Raw genomic sequence first — 18223 nt, forward strand, 5'->3', positions numbered from 1 at the left:
ACTTGATGCGACGGCCAGCCACGGTGCAAGGGAAGTGAGATACGTGTACGTGGTATCGCGTGTGTTGGTGTTGTTCGGTTCAGCATTGCTACAGCTGGACACGATAGAGTCAGGAATTCGAAGTTGCTATCGGCTCTTCTCCTAATTGGAGTGCAGACCGAACGAAGCCGCCTGTGAAAATAAGGAACTATCTCCTTTCCTCCTCGCTTAGTTCTCTGAAGTGGTCAATATTTAAAAAGATGCAGAAATCGGTTCTATTTTGCCTCCTTTTGAGTGGTGTTTGTTTGGTAGCTTTCTGCACAGGTAAGCATACCTACCTTGGTTGAGGAAGCTTCTCCACAGTGAACATTGTTAATGTTTTATGTATGTGATCAGAGGTGTGGTTATTTTGCATTCTGCCTTAGTCGTGGAAAGTTGTGATCTTATAACTCATTCGTAACATTAATTCTCAATTTTAATTCGTTGTGAGTAGCGCCTTGGATAGCAATTCCGTGTTAGTGCATGTTTGTTTTAAATATCACTGATTTTTCATGTACCGCACCACCGGCTCTTCCTATCTGCTAGTTCCTATCGACGCCTAAGAATTGTAAATATGTGGGTCAGCATTTTTTTTACGACCTGGTTCCGGGATGATTTTGTGTTTTGATTAGTTGCACTTAACCAGCGTGTGCTATCTCGGAATTATTATTGAAAATCAGGGCAACATACGGGAGATAGTACTCGCATATGCCATGAGACTTCTCAATAACGAAAGTTATTTCGTGTCCATAGCCGCCTTGTGCATGTAACAGCCGTGATGTAATTGGCTCATTTCAATGTATTTCTTCAGGGCCGACATGGGCAGCAGACGTTGTTGAGGACGAGGTGGAGGACGAAGTCGACGTGGAGGGCGAGGAGACGGCCGTGACTGAGGAGGAGGAAGAAGAAGAGGCGGATGGCAGCGGTTCGGCGCCCAGAGCCTCCCCTGACGCCCACACCACCATTCTCTTCACCAAGCCGGTCCATACGGCCGCATCCACTGCTCTGGGTTTGTGCTAAATAGTCTCATTTTTACGGTTCGTGCTGGGAGACTGTGTGCAAATGCCTGTTTGGTTAGTGACCTACTACTAATAGCGGCGCCTCTTGTGATAAGGAGTCCTCATTTTCGACTCGATTTTGCCATTTCTCGGTTCAAATTTTTCATTGTGTTATATATAGAGTTCCTATTTTATCCTGGACACAATAAGCGACTTTCCATGATACATTTGCTAGAATAGCAGAGGTGTTGTTGAGTACTTAAATTCGCTGTACAACGATACAGTCACTGTTCATCATCACAATATGGTCTGTTGTCCCATTCCAGCGAAGTGAGGTGGCAGAAAGCAGCTTAGTGAGAACATTGACTTGGCTGTTTTTCATTTGTAGATTTTCAAATTAATTGATATTTTTTGGGATTAAACCTTGTCATTGAGGAGAAGTGACTTGCCCACATACTAGGGACATCTTTATTTGGCTTTTATGTACTGGTAAGGGTGGAGAAAGTTGCTTCCAGAAGGTCCACTAGTTATTTGTCGAAGGGTAGAACAAGGTCAATTAGTAGAGTGTGTGGATATTTACTACTGGCGTTACATTAACTTTTTCATTAACTAATTCACATATTAATAATAGCTATGTTTCGTGGTGTTACTGTCTTAGATTTCTCAGATCCTATTTTTTATCTCATTATGAGCAGTTATTGCAACATGATGTAAAACCAGAAAGACTGATAATCCATGAAAGTCTTCTAAGGAACCACTGATTGAATTTCAATTTGTTCATCATCTCTTTTTGTCCCCATTCAATCTGGTTTTAATCAGCGATTTTCACACTATTTGTAGAGCTGCCTGGAGGCAATGTGGTCGAGTTGCTAATTGGCTTCTCCAACAAGGGCCAACAGGATTTCATCCTGGAAGCTGTGGATGCCTCCTTCCGCTATCCAATGGACTTTGCCTTCCACATCCAGAACTATTCCACTATTGCATACAACAAGGTGGTGGCACCCTCACATGAAGCAACACTGGCCTACTCATTCATTCCATCAGAGGCGTTTGCTGGCAGGCCTTTTGGCTTGAGTGTCAACCTTCATTACAGGGATTCTTTGGTAAGAATGGAGATAACTTCTTGTGTCTTCTTACTGTTTTATATAATGAAGACTTGTCTGTTTAGTCTTTTAGTTAAGAGTCACTCTCTTCAGGAAATGAGAAAATTACACTTTAATAAGTCAAATGGAATAAATATTTAATCCCTATGTTTTTTTGGACATTTCATGATATATTTCACTTGCATGAGAAACTCAATTGCTAAAATATGAAACCTGAGAAAAATTGTGGCGGTCACTAGTATTATACAGTAGAAGTCCGGTTTTATGAGTGCTCATGATCCCTTCGGAAATTACTCGCAAAACCGAGCGCTCGTTGTATCCAAAGGAGTTGAATAAACCCACCCGAGCCTCACAAACGTTTGTATTTACAGTTTTTCTTTCATTTCTGCAGTTTTTAGCGAAGTTAAAGTGGTAGAAAGTCATTATCAGGCACAATATAATTGAGTATCAACGCAGAAGGAGACTTATGTATAGAGGGGTGAACTCAATGCACCCGATCCTTTGAGCATGATCCAAGGCTGATGGGGCCTTAGCATTCAGCAGAAGAGAGCAATTGAAATACTTCTACCCCTTCTATCATCCTGTCGACTGCATGCGCCCAATCAATCAAGTCTTGTAGGTCTTGGAAAGGGTGTACAGTCTGATCTGGATTTAAGGTTTCAGCATTTAATGTTTTACCGCATTTATGTTTATTTTTTGGAGTCCCGATTCATTCCCTATTTGAGCAGTGTCAAAATTATCCTTATTTAGTGTTTCCGCATTCTGCATTTTTCCGCATTTAAGGTCGTAAAACATTTTCCCACACAAGATATTTTTCCCCGATTTGATGTTTATTCATCATGGTTGAATCAAATGATTATCGAAACCTTTGCATTTCTGCTCAACAACTAGAAATTTTAGCAAGAGTCGATTGAATCTACCCGGGAATGCTTCTACATCAGCATTCTCTCGCGAATGTGGCACTGGGACCTTCAACTTTCAAGCTGTGTTATTTATCTTCCGTGATGTTTCACTCCCCTTCTTATCCAAACACTTTTTGTTTCAAATTTGATCTAATGGAGTTAAGTCATCCCTTAATAACCTGTAACTACCTTATCTTTCACTTCTTGAACTCGACTTCAATGATTACGTGGCGACTGATGACACAAGTTATTCTCCTAGAAGGAAACTACCTTATTGTCAGTTGACCTCTGTGTGAAAAATATTCCATTGGTGCCTGCAAATTCATGAGTCTGACGATAACCACAGGGGATTGATTGCCTTTGAATTGATTGCAGTCAGGAGCCGTGTTCAAGGAGAGCGTGTACAACGAGACTGTGCAGGTGGTTGAGGTGGAAGAGGGGCTGGACGGCGAGACCTTTTTCCTATATGTGTTCCTGGCGGCATGCGCTGTCCTGATGCTTGTGGCTGGGCAGCAGCTGCTTGCCTCTTCGGTGGGGCGCAGTGGTGCGGGTGCTGGCAGCCGCCGTGCTGCCGCTGGCCTTGTCAACAGCCTGAGGGGCAAGGGGCAACATGTGGAGACAGGCACAAGCAAGCAAAGTGATGTTGACTACGACTGGGTGCCCGTCCAAACACTGAACAACATGAGTAAGTCCTCTACTTTATCCTCTCACAGATTCCTACTCAACCTTAGAAGCTTAAAAAATCGTGGTGATTATCACTTGTTTATAGTTGTAGCTTAATAAAAATATTTTCATAGATGTGGATTGCCATATTTCTCCCTATAAAGTACCCTGTTTGAGAAAAAAAAATTACTGGGAGAAAACTAGTTGTGAAGACTACTGAGTACAGGGTAATTAGAAATTGGAACAGTGCCACCATGATATGTATTGTATAATTTTGTGTACTTTTCTGGCTATTTTAGCCTTCTCAAGGTATTCTCAAATTTTGATTGGAAGTATGAGTCTATGTATTTCTATCATGTATACAAATTTGTCTCAACTTCGTTACAATGCTAGATGCCATTTTAACAAATCTTGATACCACAAATATAATACCTTCAATTCCCTTCTAAATTGTTGTATTGGAAGTCAATCATTTTATTTCTAATTGACTCTAAGAGACTTTGGGTCGACTTCTATGCTGGATAGATACGAGAGGAGCCAGGGCAATATTTTTTTTTGAAATTCCGGCTGCATGCATGTGGGAAAATATACTAGTACATATGCATTCTTTCTATGGCAAATATCTATTACCTGTTCTTGTTGAGTTCTTGACCAATTGTGGATATCCCCTACAAGTTCATTTTCTACCGCTCAGCAAAGTTCAAATTTGATCGGGTGCTGACACAAGGCCTATATATAAAGTGAAATTAATATTTTGTGGCATGACTTTGTGAAATTGTCTCATGTTATTGCAGTGCAAACAACTGAAACCAGTCACATTACAGTCACTATTTTGAAATCGACAAAGTTTATCATTTTAACAGTATAAGGAGATCCCAGGAAGGAGAAGTTGCACCCCACTCACTTGATTCTATTCTAATCCCTCAGGCAAATCCCCCAAGGCTGTTAAGCAGAGCCCCAAACAGAGTCCCAGACAGAGGAAAGCCAAGCGTACAGCTGGCTCTGATGATTGAGTGATCTGAGCAGGACGACCTGGACTGTTCAGTATTTCCCTGTGGTCTCTTGTTAGACTCCGGTGCACATGCCTAATAAATCGTGGTGAGACTCTTTGTTTTCAGCTCAATTATGAATATGTGTGTATGAAGTTTGGTGATGATACCCATTAGGTGACTATCTTGGGAGTAAAAGTGAATGGCTGTGACCCTCCAGAATTGTTAAGCCAATAGCATTCACCTGTTGGATATTTATAATTGGGACAAACTGACTACTGTGTAACAGCCTTGTTTCATGAATTGCCATTCTAAGGAAGTTGTGCGGCAAAAGAACTTTCCTGGAGTAGACTTGTTAAATTGCTGTTTGTTTGCTTTTTGGGTTTCAGTTCTGTTGAGATCACATCTATTATTTATTAGATATTTTGTATTTTACGATAAATCTTTGTTTATGTTGAGATATGTTGTCATTTAACCTCTAAATTGTGTTGCTGACATGAGGGATATTTCTTGTGTAAAAGCCCACTGCCTCATTTTGAGCTGTTTCTAAGTCGCTACAACCTCATCTCATTACTTTTCCTCTATGACTTATTGATTGGGTCTGTGACTGACGTTCACTTGTTAGTGATAGATTGGGAAATGTTTCTTTTAACTTCCTCAAAACCTAAAATCCTTCCCTTATTGCAGTCACACCTTTAGCCTCTCCCTCTATGGTTAACTACTGTTCCATTCTGCTCATGTTCCAGTTAGGGTGTTAGATTTCTCCCTTATGTTGCTCCAAATTTTGAGATGCTATTTTTGAATGGTAAATTGAACGCATGCGTGTCTAATAGAGTCATATGGTTGAAATATTGTGAAAGTTGTGTACTGTGGTTGATGTAATGGTTTTTTTTACCATTTGAGATTTTTAATAAACAAATCCAATGAATATGTCATTATTTCTTTTTAAATTGGGAGACACTTGAACATCATCTTAAGTGAACAATCCAAAGGTTGATTTTACACAGATCACCACTCCGCTCTTCTTTCAGCTAACGTTTTTGTTAGTGATGGGTCTGTTCCTTATTTTTTTGCCCGCCTTGGTTCCAGTTGATGTACGTACAACAGGATATTAAATATACATGCTACAAATTGCTAAGCTTCGCCATAAGTCCTGCGCCACAGAATTTTGGAATTTCGTTGCAAGCAATGATCATTTCTCAAAAGCAGTTAGGCAAAATTAACAATTCTGTAACCAGCTTCTACTTTACCGTGAACAATGTTTTTCTACGCATCTTCACTTAGGTAAATCTTCCACACTTATCTAGCTTTGTGATAAATCTTATTCCTACTCTCTTTCAGAAATCCTGTCCTTCAGTTTTCACTTTCTGGTACTTCCTTTTCTCTTTGTGGCCATTTTAGTAACAGATAGACTGTCAGCATCACATCAGCTAATTTGAAATATAATGTGCGAAAAATCCACAGAGGAAAAATCCCCTGTGAAAGCACTCGGCCGGAAATCGAGGGATCCAGGTTCGAATCCCGGTCAAGGCGAATGATTTTTCCTCTGGATTTTTCGCACAATTTGTGCATTGCCGGTGACTCCGTAAAAATTATCACTGTGGCTAGTCCCGGTATACTTGAATTGAAATATAATTTTCTAAAAAAAGAAGGAAATATGTAATGAAGATTAAAAAAGATGATAAATAAGTACCACTTCTGATTTTCGTTCATAGATACGTTCAGACCTGGATTGTAGCACACTGCAGTCTACAATAGTTGAAAGACTTGGTATCGTTTGAGTCCAAGGAAGAGACTCCGTAGTCTCTCTTTTGGACTCTGAGGCTCTAAGGGCCTCCCAATGCCCTCAGAGCATAAAGGTGGCACACTATTCAACCAAACTGGCACCATCACTTTGTGACTCATATCATTAATCCAAGTACAAAATTTATTCTTAAGTACTAAGGCTGTACATGTATTTACATCATGTTTAAAATATAAAATATTGGATACTAAGGGTATCAAATTCTGAATAGGAGCACATGAAGGTGTGAAATTCAATACTGAAAAGAGTCTGTAGCTGGAATCATTGTGGTTAAAACAGGAAGATCATGTATCACAAAAATGAATCCAAGCTGTTTGCTTTTGGATCCCATCTTGTGAAATCTAAAACAAGTACCCTATGATGACAACAGCATCCCATTAAAAATGCAAAAACACATAAATTGAAGTGTTAGAATTATAAAAGATGCACAAAAAGCAACAGAAATGTAATGAGATCTAATTTTGCATCCAGCCTCCTTTCAATGCTGAATACCAGCACTAATGAAGGCCACACACTCAATAAGAGTATTAAAAAGAAATCAAGAGTTATAAATCCAAGCCATTTCTGGAATATATGGACAACAATTGAGCCAATACTCAAGAGTTTTATCAACTGAAAATCTAGGTTAATAATTGTGATGCTGATATGTTGATAGCTTAGCACATCATCTACATATATCCATCGAGACTCTTTGACTACGAAAAAATTGGCAATGTGATTCTCGAAAGTTGAGTAGAAAACTGTGAATGCTACACCAGACTCATGTGTTCATGCTCTTGAACCAAGGAAGGAAGTCCACAAATGCACAAGGAATCCACATGGTGGGATGTCCATTAGCACCTCTCAAACACCTTGTACAAGTCAGGGAGATGTGCCACTTGCAGCACACAGCCGTCCGTGGAGAAGCCCTTGGGTGGAAGGAGGGTCTTGCGCAGCGCTGTGTACACTTTGTGCTCCACCACGTGCCTCCAGGATGCCTCCTGCAAGAGAAAGACCTCCAATCACCAACCACACTGCAGCAGCAGCCAGCAAAATGGCCCCCACATTCTTTTGATCATCATTCCCACTGACTCTCTCCTTAATTCTCTACAGTGGATCCTTGTTCTATCATTCCCACATTGATCATTTTCCCGCATTCATCATTCGCCTTTCAGGTCCCAAATAAAGTCCCATACAGATAATGTAATTTTTTCCCACATAAATCGTTAACCGAAGTATTGTTTCCTGCAATCACGGTCCTGACATATATTTTTCCCATAACCATCATTTAACAAAAATGGGATGAAGAAGAGTGAGTCCTCATTTAACGTCACTTACCGTTCCTGAAAAATGTGACGATAAACGAAATGAAGTTAATCGAAACATAATATCCCATAAAAAACAATGTAAAAAGTGAAAATCGGCCACTAGACCTCAAATTCCTATGCGAAAAAATTTTAGCGTACCTGATCTGGGGCATTTTTTACGATGGGAATGCCAAACTATGGCATAAATACTAGTTCCTGTCTTCATCGATGACAATAGCAGCAGTGACGTAAATCCTTCTCGATTTTTGTATCTTCCCGCATTTGCTTTTCGGCTTCGCTAAGAGGTGCGGTCCAATGAATGCTACTTCCGCTACCAGACTCTACAGATGGTGCTTCGGAGCACCAGTCCATAGGCCCTACGTTCGCTATGAGAATTTCTTTTCGGACCGGTCAGGAGCGAAATCAAAATGGCGGAAATGAACGAGGGCGGGCAAACTGGGATTATGAAATCGAAGAGATGGTCTTAATTGCGAATTGAGGCGGGCTGGCGTCGCCTGGGCATCATCATCGCTGAAACATCGTCGCAGTAACAGGAACCAAAATTATTGTGAACATTGTTCTCTTGGACATTTTCGTGGAAATGTCTCTGAAGCTAAAATTTGCTAAAACCGTAATCGCAATTAACAATATACACTACGTTTTACACTTTGTATAGACTGACTGTATTACCACCCACGAAACGAACAACCTGCAACACCTGCCACTTCACCTTTTTACTTGCGCGAAATTTAAAAGACTTGAGGTTATCGCAAAGCAAAGGTGCGATAAATGAATGACGATCTCAAAATTTTCGTGACGTTATCGCGAAATGACGTTAAACGTGGTGACGTAGAACGAGGACTCACTATATTTACAACATGTCACTTGTGTGTTTGAATCTTCCCCTGGAGATGGAACTACGATAGGGAGAAGCTCAGTGCCATGATATAGTAACTACGTTGCACATTTCCCTAAATCTGCTACCCCCCTCCCATCAGCCCTCGGCTTCCCCCTCTGATGCTTTTCTCCTCTCCAAAATCAAACAAAAGGCCCCAGCTCGCGCAGGGTTTGTATTACAAAGACCATAAATCAAAAGCTTCGAAAGAAAATATAAGTTACAGGAGAATAATAGAAACATGTTTCACCCTCACCAGAATATCACCATCTGTATTAGCAACTTAAGTATTACCCAAACAAATTTCAGGAAAACATTAGGATATCACATGAAACGGGCCTTGAACGCACCAATCACGGAGAAGCCTCGCGATGTACATCGAGGCATACCGCTCGAAAAACAAACTTGTTTGTCTTTGAAAATGGTCCCGTGCAACCTCCTGGTGAACCATGAGGTACACCTCTACCTCGACCTGCTCACTATGCGCGCGCCCATAAAACACAATGCATTTCTGTTACCTCAAAGTACCCCGACCTCTACCTCTATCTCCACCTCTTACCTCCTCACTATGCAAGTACCCTTACCGAGGCATATACCGTACATGTCATTTAAAGTCACAAACAATATAAACCCATGTCTCGCTTAGCATAATTTCGATATAGCGCAAGTTTGTTCCTCTGGGAAACTTTCCAACACTGATATTCAGCTTATTAAAACCACTTGTCTGTTTCCACACACTTTAACTTGTGCCATTATCAAGGCCAATGGCACAAGTTGCCGAAACCATGGTCAGTGTAAATAAAAGTGTGTGGAAACAGACAAGTGGTTTTAATAAGCTGAATATCAAAGATTTCCACTGTATCACGCCGGACACTGCATCTTTTATTCCAACACTGCTTAGCCTAGTCAAATAACCTTTAATACTTTCTTGATAAAATGTGAAGGTACACTAAGTACACATGAAATTACACTAATTTTGCTCATATTAATAGTATCGTTTGCCTTGTATTTTATTCTTTGTTTATATATTCGCCAAATCCATTGCTGCGGAATGGGAAAAAACATTACTCGTCATGCATCCTGACAGCAGACCCACCAAAGTAATTCTTCTCGTCAAACTTTGTTAATTTAGATCATTAACAAAGTTTGCATCTAGTGGTATGAGTTTTTTTAAGCAATACAGTTTGAGACGTCATTTTTGCCATCATAGGTTTTCCGGTGAATAGACTACAACGTAAAGAGTCCAGCCTTCAAGGTCATCGGGGAGCGGAGGCCCAGTTGCATATGAATAGCATCAACGCGTATAAGGGTCCGAGGGTCTCAAACACAATGGCTTCATTACTCCCAGCAGCAATAGGCCCTCTGCATCTCAGGAATACAGTGTGGCAGTTATTCAGCAGTAGAAGGTGTTTTTGATAGAGCCATATGGAGTAAAAATCAAGTGAACAATGGCAAAAAATAGGAACCTGGATAGAAAAGTAAAGGAGTTAACAAGGAAAAGCATAAACCAAGAAGAGAAATTGAAAGAGATCACTTGCTTCGAAAATAAAGAGCATCAATTCGATATTGTGCGTAAGTTTAAGCTCACGACGTCGACAGTCCACAATATTATTCTGAACTAAGACGAGGTTATAACGTCGGTGACATCAGCCGCACTAACTTCAGCAAAGCGGTCAACATGTACTCGAAGTTCATTGCTGGAAAAAACGGAAAGACTTCTAATTAGGATTTATAATAAACGGTTGAATGATGTTCCTCTATCACAGGAAGTTATTTGAGCAAAAGCTGTGGCTTTATTTGAATCTATAAAAGAAGATGAGGGTGGTGATTACTCTGAGACATTTAGAGAAAGCTCCGGTTGGTTTCAGAGTTTTAAACTTCAAGCTGGTGTTTTAGTGCCACAATATCAGGAGAATCTGCACGTGCTGCTAGCATAGTCAACACCACAACATTTTCTGATGAACTTCAATCTGTGATTGAGAGTGGGTCCTTTCCCCCTCAACTAGTTTTTAATGATGACCAGAAGGAATCGTTTTAGAAGAGAATGCAATCTTGTTCATTCATTTTCAGGAAAGAAAAGCCTGAGTTAGGTTTCAAGGCATCAAAAGACCATTTCACGTGGTAGCTTATGATGCTAATGCCTCGGGAGACTTCAAATTGAAGCCAGTTATGATTTATTATTCACCAACTAACTCCTCCAGAAATGAAATGGTATACAAAGTAGCATTTTTCTGTGATTTGGATGAGCACCAAAAGGGCCTGAGTGACACAAGAATTGTTTTTAGAATGGTTTGAAAATTCATCAACTACCTGCAATGTATTACGAACCGCTGAGATAGCACGCATTTTTCCTGGATGTTAGGCAACCCGCCCGGAAGGTGGAATTTCAAATGCACCTACAAATTCATTTTAATGCGAAAAAAAAAAAAACTTTTAATGCGTGCCTACAATCTTTGAATATATTTTAAACTGTAAATGTTTATGTAAATAAGGTCTTCTGAAGCTATTAACAGGAATATATATGGTTCCATACCCAACAATTATGCTACCGGGAACGCATCCCTATCTTCCCAATCCCAATTCATCCCAATGTTAAAACACTCTCAAATAGAGCAAATTCGTATTGCGCAAAGACCCCAAGGAACGCATCCCTCGCATTAAGCGAGGTATGGGTGTACAGTGGGTAACGCAAGCAGAATATGAATTATTTGCAAAAACAGTTCTCAATTACTCATGAGCATATATATGCCACTCGTTGTCCATTCTCATGTCTACTTCTGAGCTGCCATCAATTTTTTAACCTGGTAGCAAGCCCAAGAAAAGGGATTTTATGCATTGATGATAAAGGGTTTCAAAGATAAATGGCAAAGACAGCTAACCTCTGAGTCGGACTGCCCATCTACCACTGCCCTCTCCACCGGTTCGTCCCCCTTCTCTTCGTCCTCCTCACCCTGATCTAAGGACATAGCGTAGAAGCGTGCTGTCTCACGGCACAGCGTCTCAAAGCAAAGCTTCTCGTCACCCCATTCCACCTCGGTCGCAAGACGGAGCACCCACCGTGGCAAGTCCTCTGACCTTGGGAAGAAGCCATCTACAAAAGCAATAACATACAAAAATTAATAGTTTGAGGCATGACTTAGTGAAAATGATTCATGTTGAATCAAAAAAACCTTGTAGACTTCAAATAAATAATTTTAATATCGGCCAGTTTCATCCCTGTGCAACATTGTCAGGTACCTTAGGCAGTGGCGGCACGTGCGTATACGCATGTTAGCAAGTGCACACCCAAAGATGAATAGATTTTAAAAGAAAACTATTCCTTTGCAACGCGAAGGATAAAAGTACTGTCTGCATATGCAAGAAACATGAGCCTCCGAACGCTACAGCTATCTCCTTTTCGAATTCACCGCTCTACAAGTGTGCGATCCCGTGGCATCATGCCGGGCGCATTTTCGGTCTGTGCGATCGCTTGTGGGAGCTCTGGCGGGACGAGGTAAGCGGGGGGGTATGTGCTGTTCAAAGGGGCGATGGGAGCAGACTCAAAACCATGCGAATGCGCACGCGCATGTTTTTGGTGACTGACTAGCAGGTAGTGTAGTGGTGTAGCCGCCACCTACACTACCTCCGCCTAGGATCCTAGTCCGTCTACAAAGCCATCTGTATACAGTAGACTCTCGTTATTACGAAGTTCACGGGACCGAAAAATCGGAGGTTCGTAATAACGAAGTTCGTAAGAACGTTTCTTTTAGGAATCGTCGAAAGCAATAGTGTATTATAATACGCGGAAAGAAATATAAACAGGAAAATGCGTTTCAGTTTTTCAACAGAAGACTGCGCCATGACGCATTCGAGGGTTGATATCTTCCCGAATACATGAACTCCGATATTCAAACTCGATGCGTCCCAAGACCTTGTTCCTTGGTTGATAAAATTACAGTCCGGCCACCGAGAGTTGTCCAATTACAGACCAAATGGTCTAGGTCCGGGGAGGGGGCAAGGCTGCCATGTAAGAAAGGGAAACGCTTACAAAGTGTTCCGTGAAGAAAAGATCCGGAAGGGACGACGAGCGTCAAGGACCTACTGTCTGTAAAAAAAAGCAAGATACTCGAGTTTGAGGAGCTCTAGCGTCTAAATGAAGCAATCGATTTCAATGCAATAAAAAGCATACGAAAGAGAATTTAGTTCTACGTTATATCATGTACTTTAAAAATCTTCGGCTCAATAGTATATCCTGTACTTAATTTTTTCTCAAAAAAGTACCCGTTTTTTGCGCGTAAAATCAAGGTGCCCAACTTTGAGCCGTTGGCATTCCCGTAGTTTTCGTTCCTATAACTTGCAATTTTGATATAAAGAAGCCACATCTATTACTAGCAGTTTGCCGAAAACAAATTGTTTATACCACAAAAAATAACGGAGTTGTTGTAAACAACGCAAACCTCTGCTAACTTCGAAACCAGTGAGTCAATTGAAAATTGATTGGTACTGTTGTCTTCCGTAGAATGTTAGTAATGCAAGCACATATGAAATGTATATTAAATATCAATAATAACGTCAATATCACTTATTATTTATCTAGATGTTTCTATGCGCGTACCAGCAGCTCCGTCGTGGGAGGGGGAGGCGAAAAGAGGCGCGTCGTTGCCACCGACTCAGTAGAGGGCGCGCTTCCTTTAAATGACCGACTCGCACAATGAAAGTATCGTTGTTGCACCCTTCAGGTAAACTTAAGGTCAGGTTGGGCTGAGCTTCCATCAAAATGCTTTTCTACGACGTAAATTCTAAGCCATAATAGCGTAAATTTTATCGGATGGTAAAAACTTTTTGTACCTAAATCCCATGTCTAACAGAATGGATCTTAACTTTGGGAGAGAGAAACGTGGTCAATCGGGAACATTCTCTGGCAGGTGATCCATCATTCTGCGTAACGTAGGAAACATATTCCTCAAATAGAAACCGTGCACTGTCCTCCTTATTACTCCAATCGTGAAGTCGTCGATGAAGATCTTCGGCCTTCCCAAAAGACGAACCCTCTTCCGTGCCGTAGGAAGGTCACCACTTGTGTTCTACTTTTCACAATCCTTATGTTTAGCTGCGACTCTTTTCACTGATATCAAGCTGATACCAAGACAATCAGAAACAGTTTGATACACAGGATATCTTTTGTCCATACTTTTTTCTGCTTCGCAGCGAAAAAAGCAAATTGCACTCAATACCATTTGGACTTCCGTCTCCGAAAAACCCGTTCTTGGACGATTGATTCACCGAGGGAATCTGCACTAACAATAGTCGAATCATCCCTAAAGGTAAACGTTTTAAAGCAACCAGCGAATGATTCATTAACTGCTAGGGTACTGTGAGTCAGGATGCGCTATGTGGCAACTGCGCACGACTTCGAGAGACTTTCTCTTTTCTGTTGCTTTGTTTAGGCCACCCCCGTCAGGCAGGGAGAAGGCGACAACAAGAGCTAAAAACAAAAATAAATATAAAAAGATATTGAATATACTGCTGACATTTAACGTGTATGATGTACGTATATACATAACTAACATTCTACGGAAGACAACAGTACCAATCAATTTTCAATTGACTCACTGGTTTCGAAGTTAGCAGAGGTTTGCGTTGTTTACAACAACTCCGTTATTTTTTGTGGTATAAACAATTTGTTTTCGGCAAACTGCTAGTAATAGATGTGGCTTCTTTATATCAAAATTGCAAGTTATAGGAACGAAAACTACGGGAATGCCAACGGCTCAAAGTTGGGCACCTTGATTTTACGCGCAAAAAACGGGTACTTTTTTGAGAAAAAATTAAGTACAGGATATACTATTGAGCCGAAGATTTTTAAAGTACATGATATAACGTAGAACTAAATTCTCTTTCGTATGCTTTTTATTGCATTGAAATCGATTGCTTCATTTAGACGCTAGAGCTCCTCAAACTCGAGTATCTTGCTTTTTTTTACAGACAGTAGAGGAATAATCACTTGTTCTGTGATTCGAAGAATGGGCTTATTTTGGTGGATCAGGCTTATTTCGGTGTTCGTTTATGCATTTGACAACGTTGTATGACTAGGCGAGGGTGTGAGGTGCGTTTGGGGGACAGCGGTTGGCTTTAAACCCTGCTGGCGCAGGATTATCCGCCCATCCTATTGTGCCGTAATCGGACAACCCTCGCCAGCCGGACTATGTAATTTATCGCAGAGTAAGGTTATCCTGCGGGATGCAACACTGCATTACACGTATGCGCTTACTCAAGCTTGTGGCGAACTGATCTAGCGGGGCCTGCGATGCATTCGGAGCCGAAAAAATAGCTCCCCGCGGTGACGAAGAACGGGCGAAACGTTGAACAGTTCCTAAATTCACTCCATTTTCATTGATACCTTATTCAGATCATGATCACAGTGAGAGTTTCCCAGCGCCACACCGCGTAGTATCGGCCAAATCGAAAGGCGCCAAATTTGAAATTTGAAAATTTTGAATGCTCGTATCTCTGAAAATTCGTAAATCGAATGTGCATAGGAAGAGGTCTGACTGTACATCCTATTTACGAACGGTTATGAGTAGGGCACCCTGACTACACAGGAATGAAGCTAGTTATATGATTTTGCGTGTAAACTGAATAAAGAACCATAATTGACGCTCTTAGGCACAGTAAACGAGAATAACTTAAACGTGGCGCAATTATTGAAACTTAAGTGTAGTGAATATCCACCTAAATACCGTGACTTGTGCGTGCAACTTCGTAATAAAGTTCGTATTGTAACTGCCGGGACCGGGACATAGGTTCGTAATTTCGTAAAAACGAAAATTTCGTAATAACGTTTCTTTTACTATTGCTTGGATAGGCCCTTTCGACGGGACCAACGATTTGCTTCGTAATAACGAGAACTTCGTAACAACGTTGTTCGTATTAACGAGAGTCTACTGTAGCCGTTTTCTACACTACTTCCTCATAGGGTGCAAGGAAAAGAGAATGAATTTCAACTACCGTCACTTGTAAAGGTGTGTCGAGAATAAATATTTTCATACATGCTAATATTATTTCTGTTCATGCAATTTTAAGGGTAGAGTGTACCAGTGATATGTTTTGCTTGCTATGTTTTCTATTACGACGAAATATGACGCTCATGGATTAGGATTAACATAATATAATTAAATCATCCTATATCTGCTCTAATGCACACCCTAGATAAATTACCACCAGCCGCCACTGACCTTAGGTCAGCACAGCAATGTATTTGGTCAATATTAAAATTATTTATGTGAAGTCTATAAGGTTTTATTTATTCAATAACAACATTCATGTCACATGTGGGCCCCTCATCAGAAGACATGAGCTTAGTGGCTGTTAGAGGAAACCAGGCCAGCACCGATGGCACATTACGAATGAGAGTCAATAATGAATTTGGAATTAAACATAATTCGCCGATGTAAATCAGATTGATAAAACCAATGGATCACATAAATTTTGAAATATGATGTTTGGAGATGGTAAGATATTTCTGGTAAAATATTTTACCATCAAAGATTTTTTAAATGTTAATTTCACTTATGAGCTTCTTGTAAGTACATAATGATGAATATTATTTTTTAAACCCTCGACATCATAGTATGAAATTCATCATTCTGATCACCACGACATACACACCAATGAGAATGGGAATCCCAGTGAGGAGGGCACCGTCAGGCTCAATGCCAATGGAGAAGTAATCAAGCAGCATGGCCGACTTGGAGGCTAGGAATGAGGCAATGAATTTTGAGAGGGAATCCTGTGAACCATCTGCCTCAGTCCACCCTGACCACCTGCTCTTCAGTGCCAGCAGGCCAAGGTCTTGCAGTGGCAGTGCCTCCTGTCATGAACCAAAAACAAACATCAAAGCCTTCATGAAGTGTAAAGAAATGCCCAGCTATAAAAATTAACATATGTTGTCTTAACTGTTATGTCTACCACAGCTGACAATTTCTTAGTAATATTCTGCCATCTATAAAGTTACACTTGGCAAAGCTAAACTGACAGAAAACTTAATCATGATTAAAGCTTAATGGGGAATCATTGATAAACTTAAATTACAGGCATGTGCAATTTAAGACATTCAAATGAGGATTAAAGTTAAGTTAAAATCAGAAAATAATGTAAATTTTAAACTTGAGAACGGATGTAAAAAATGTGAGAGCAATGTTATTTTGTACCTATTATTGCATTAAGTCATCACAATTTTTTAATTGCATAAGTCATCACAATAGAAAGAAATTGTCATGCACGTAGAACAAGCAACATAGTTCATTTTCACAACAAATATAGAATTGGAACACTGATCTTTTTACTTCCTCCATTAGAGTTTTCCCACTAAATCATTAATTTGAGATGCAAAAATCATCTGAGTTTTTTCAGTGAATCTGGATTAGTGATCCAGTGAAACCTGATACCCATGGACTTTTTGATCTGATGTACCCAATTCAACCATCACTAATAATTACACGTTATTACTAGGGATGGGTCGAATAGTAGATTTCTCGAATTCGAATATCGAATTCGAATATCAAATCATTGCTCGAATATTCGAATACCTCGAATTTCGAATACCTCGAATACTAAACGATGAATGTGAAAATGTTTGACTAGGTCGCTTATGCAGCAGGAAACCCAAGATTTTGGCGAGTAATTGTGACTGCCTTTAAAGGATTCAAACAGGAATTTAGCTGATTAATGGAATATTTTAATTTTATATAAACAATAGGGTAGTTTCCTTCATTAAAGAAAATGAAAGGCATTGATTGTGATTTGTTACCCACCATTGGTGTATTCATAATATACAAATTATTTGGTTCTAGAAATACCGGTTTAGACCAATGGCAATGGCCAATTTTATCCTCATTTGAAAAAGGCCAGATTGGCACCCATGTAATGCCACTCCAGTTGACATCACAGGGACCTATTTTCTACACGAGAGGATAGGAGTTTACATCGTCTAAGGTTACCAATGCATGCATGAGGCACAAAGATCAGGGAAACATGTCTTAATAATCACTTATTAAAACTGGCTGTGGTCGGAAAGTTTTCTTCGCTTGATAAGGTATTAATAATCCTTATTTTAGCCAAGCGCTACCAGCTAGCATGGTACTCGGCTACCTGCTAGCATCCTGCGTCGTGTTAGCGCTCAGAGCCTCGCCCCAAGGTCACCTCACTCGCGGCAGCGGGAAGCAGAACGACGTCACGCGGAGTTTTTCCCGGCATTCATACTTACCCGTCGCGTTTTCGCGCGCTTGAAAATTTTCACTTTTAATTTAATCGCGAAAAATAGATATCGTCTTATAAAAATCTAGAATCGTTAAATACGTACTCCAGGAGTATTAATATTTCGATTGAGGCTATAAAAAATAATAGGAGAGCACCGTATTTGAGCATTACGCCAAAATGCTAAGCCTCCGTCGTATTTCTTCGTCTTTCCGGCATTTATTTTCCTGCGTAAAATGCTTAAATAAAGTCAGAAATATGTCGTGTTTGGTCTTATTCTTTTTTAAATTACGCGCTTATTACTAATATTTCAATCCGTTAAAAGCGTAAT

The 18223-nt window shown here is 40.3% G+C and overlaps 2 protein-coding genes across 2 annotated transcripts in view; one reads left to right on the top strand and one right to left on the bottom strand.

The window, feature by feature from the left end:
- The first annotated feature begins 26 nt into the window (after positions 1-26).
- LOC124163303 (translocon-associated protein subunit alpha) lies at positions 27-5601 on the top strand. The gene is made up of 5 exons (XM_046540116.1): positions 27-303; positions 830-1027; positions 1857-2119; positions 3397-3706; positions 4612-5601. Exons 1-5 carry the CDS (start codon positions 240-242, stop codon positions 4695-4697), a joined length of 921 nt encoding a protein of 306 aa, XP_046396072.1. The 5' UTR covers positions 27-239; the 3' UTR covers positions 4698-5601.
- Positions 5602-6582: 981 nt separating this feature from the next.
- Positions 6583-18223, bottom strand: part of LOC124163676 (DNA mismatch repair protein Mlh1) — a 39597-nt gene continuing 27956 nt past the window's right edge. The window contains exons 9-11 of the mRNA XM_046540735.1: positions 16306-16507; positions 11538-11749; positions 6583-7457 (exon numbers count right to left, since the gene is read on the bottom strand). Coding sequence (XP_046396691.1) covers positions 7311-7457; positions 11538-11749; positions 16306-16507 — 561 coding nt within the window. The 3' untranslated portion in view covers positions 6583-7310. The remainder of the gene's footprint in view (positions 7458-11537; positions 11750-16305; positions 16508-18223) is intronic.

The sequence above is a fragment of the Ischnura elegans genome, chromosome 8 (assembly GCF_921293095.1).
Source record: "Ischnura elegans chromosome 8, ioIscEleg1.1, whole genome shotgun sequence".
In the NCBI taxonomy this organism is placed as follows: domain Eukaryota; kingdom Metazoa; phylum Arthropoda; class Insecta; order Odonata; family Coenagrionidae; genus Ischnura; species Ischnura elegans.

Bases quoted from the DNA above. Each gene is read 5' to 3' on its own strand.
- LOC124163303 (XM_046540116.1), top strand. From the start codon at position 240: ATGCAGAAATCGGTTCTATTTTGCCTCCTTTTGAGTGGTGTTTGTTTG. The intron at 304-829 runs GTAAGCATACCT...GTATTTCTTCAG, and splicing joins TTTGGTAGCTTTCTGCACAG to GGCCGACATGGGCAGCAGAC. The intron at 2,120-3,396 runs GTAAGAATGGAG...AATTGATTGCAG, and splicing joins TTCATTACAGGGATTCTTTG to TCAGGAGCCGTGTTCAAGGA.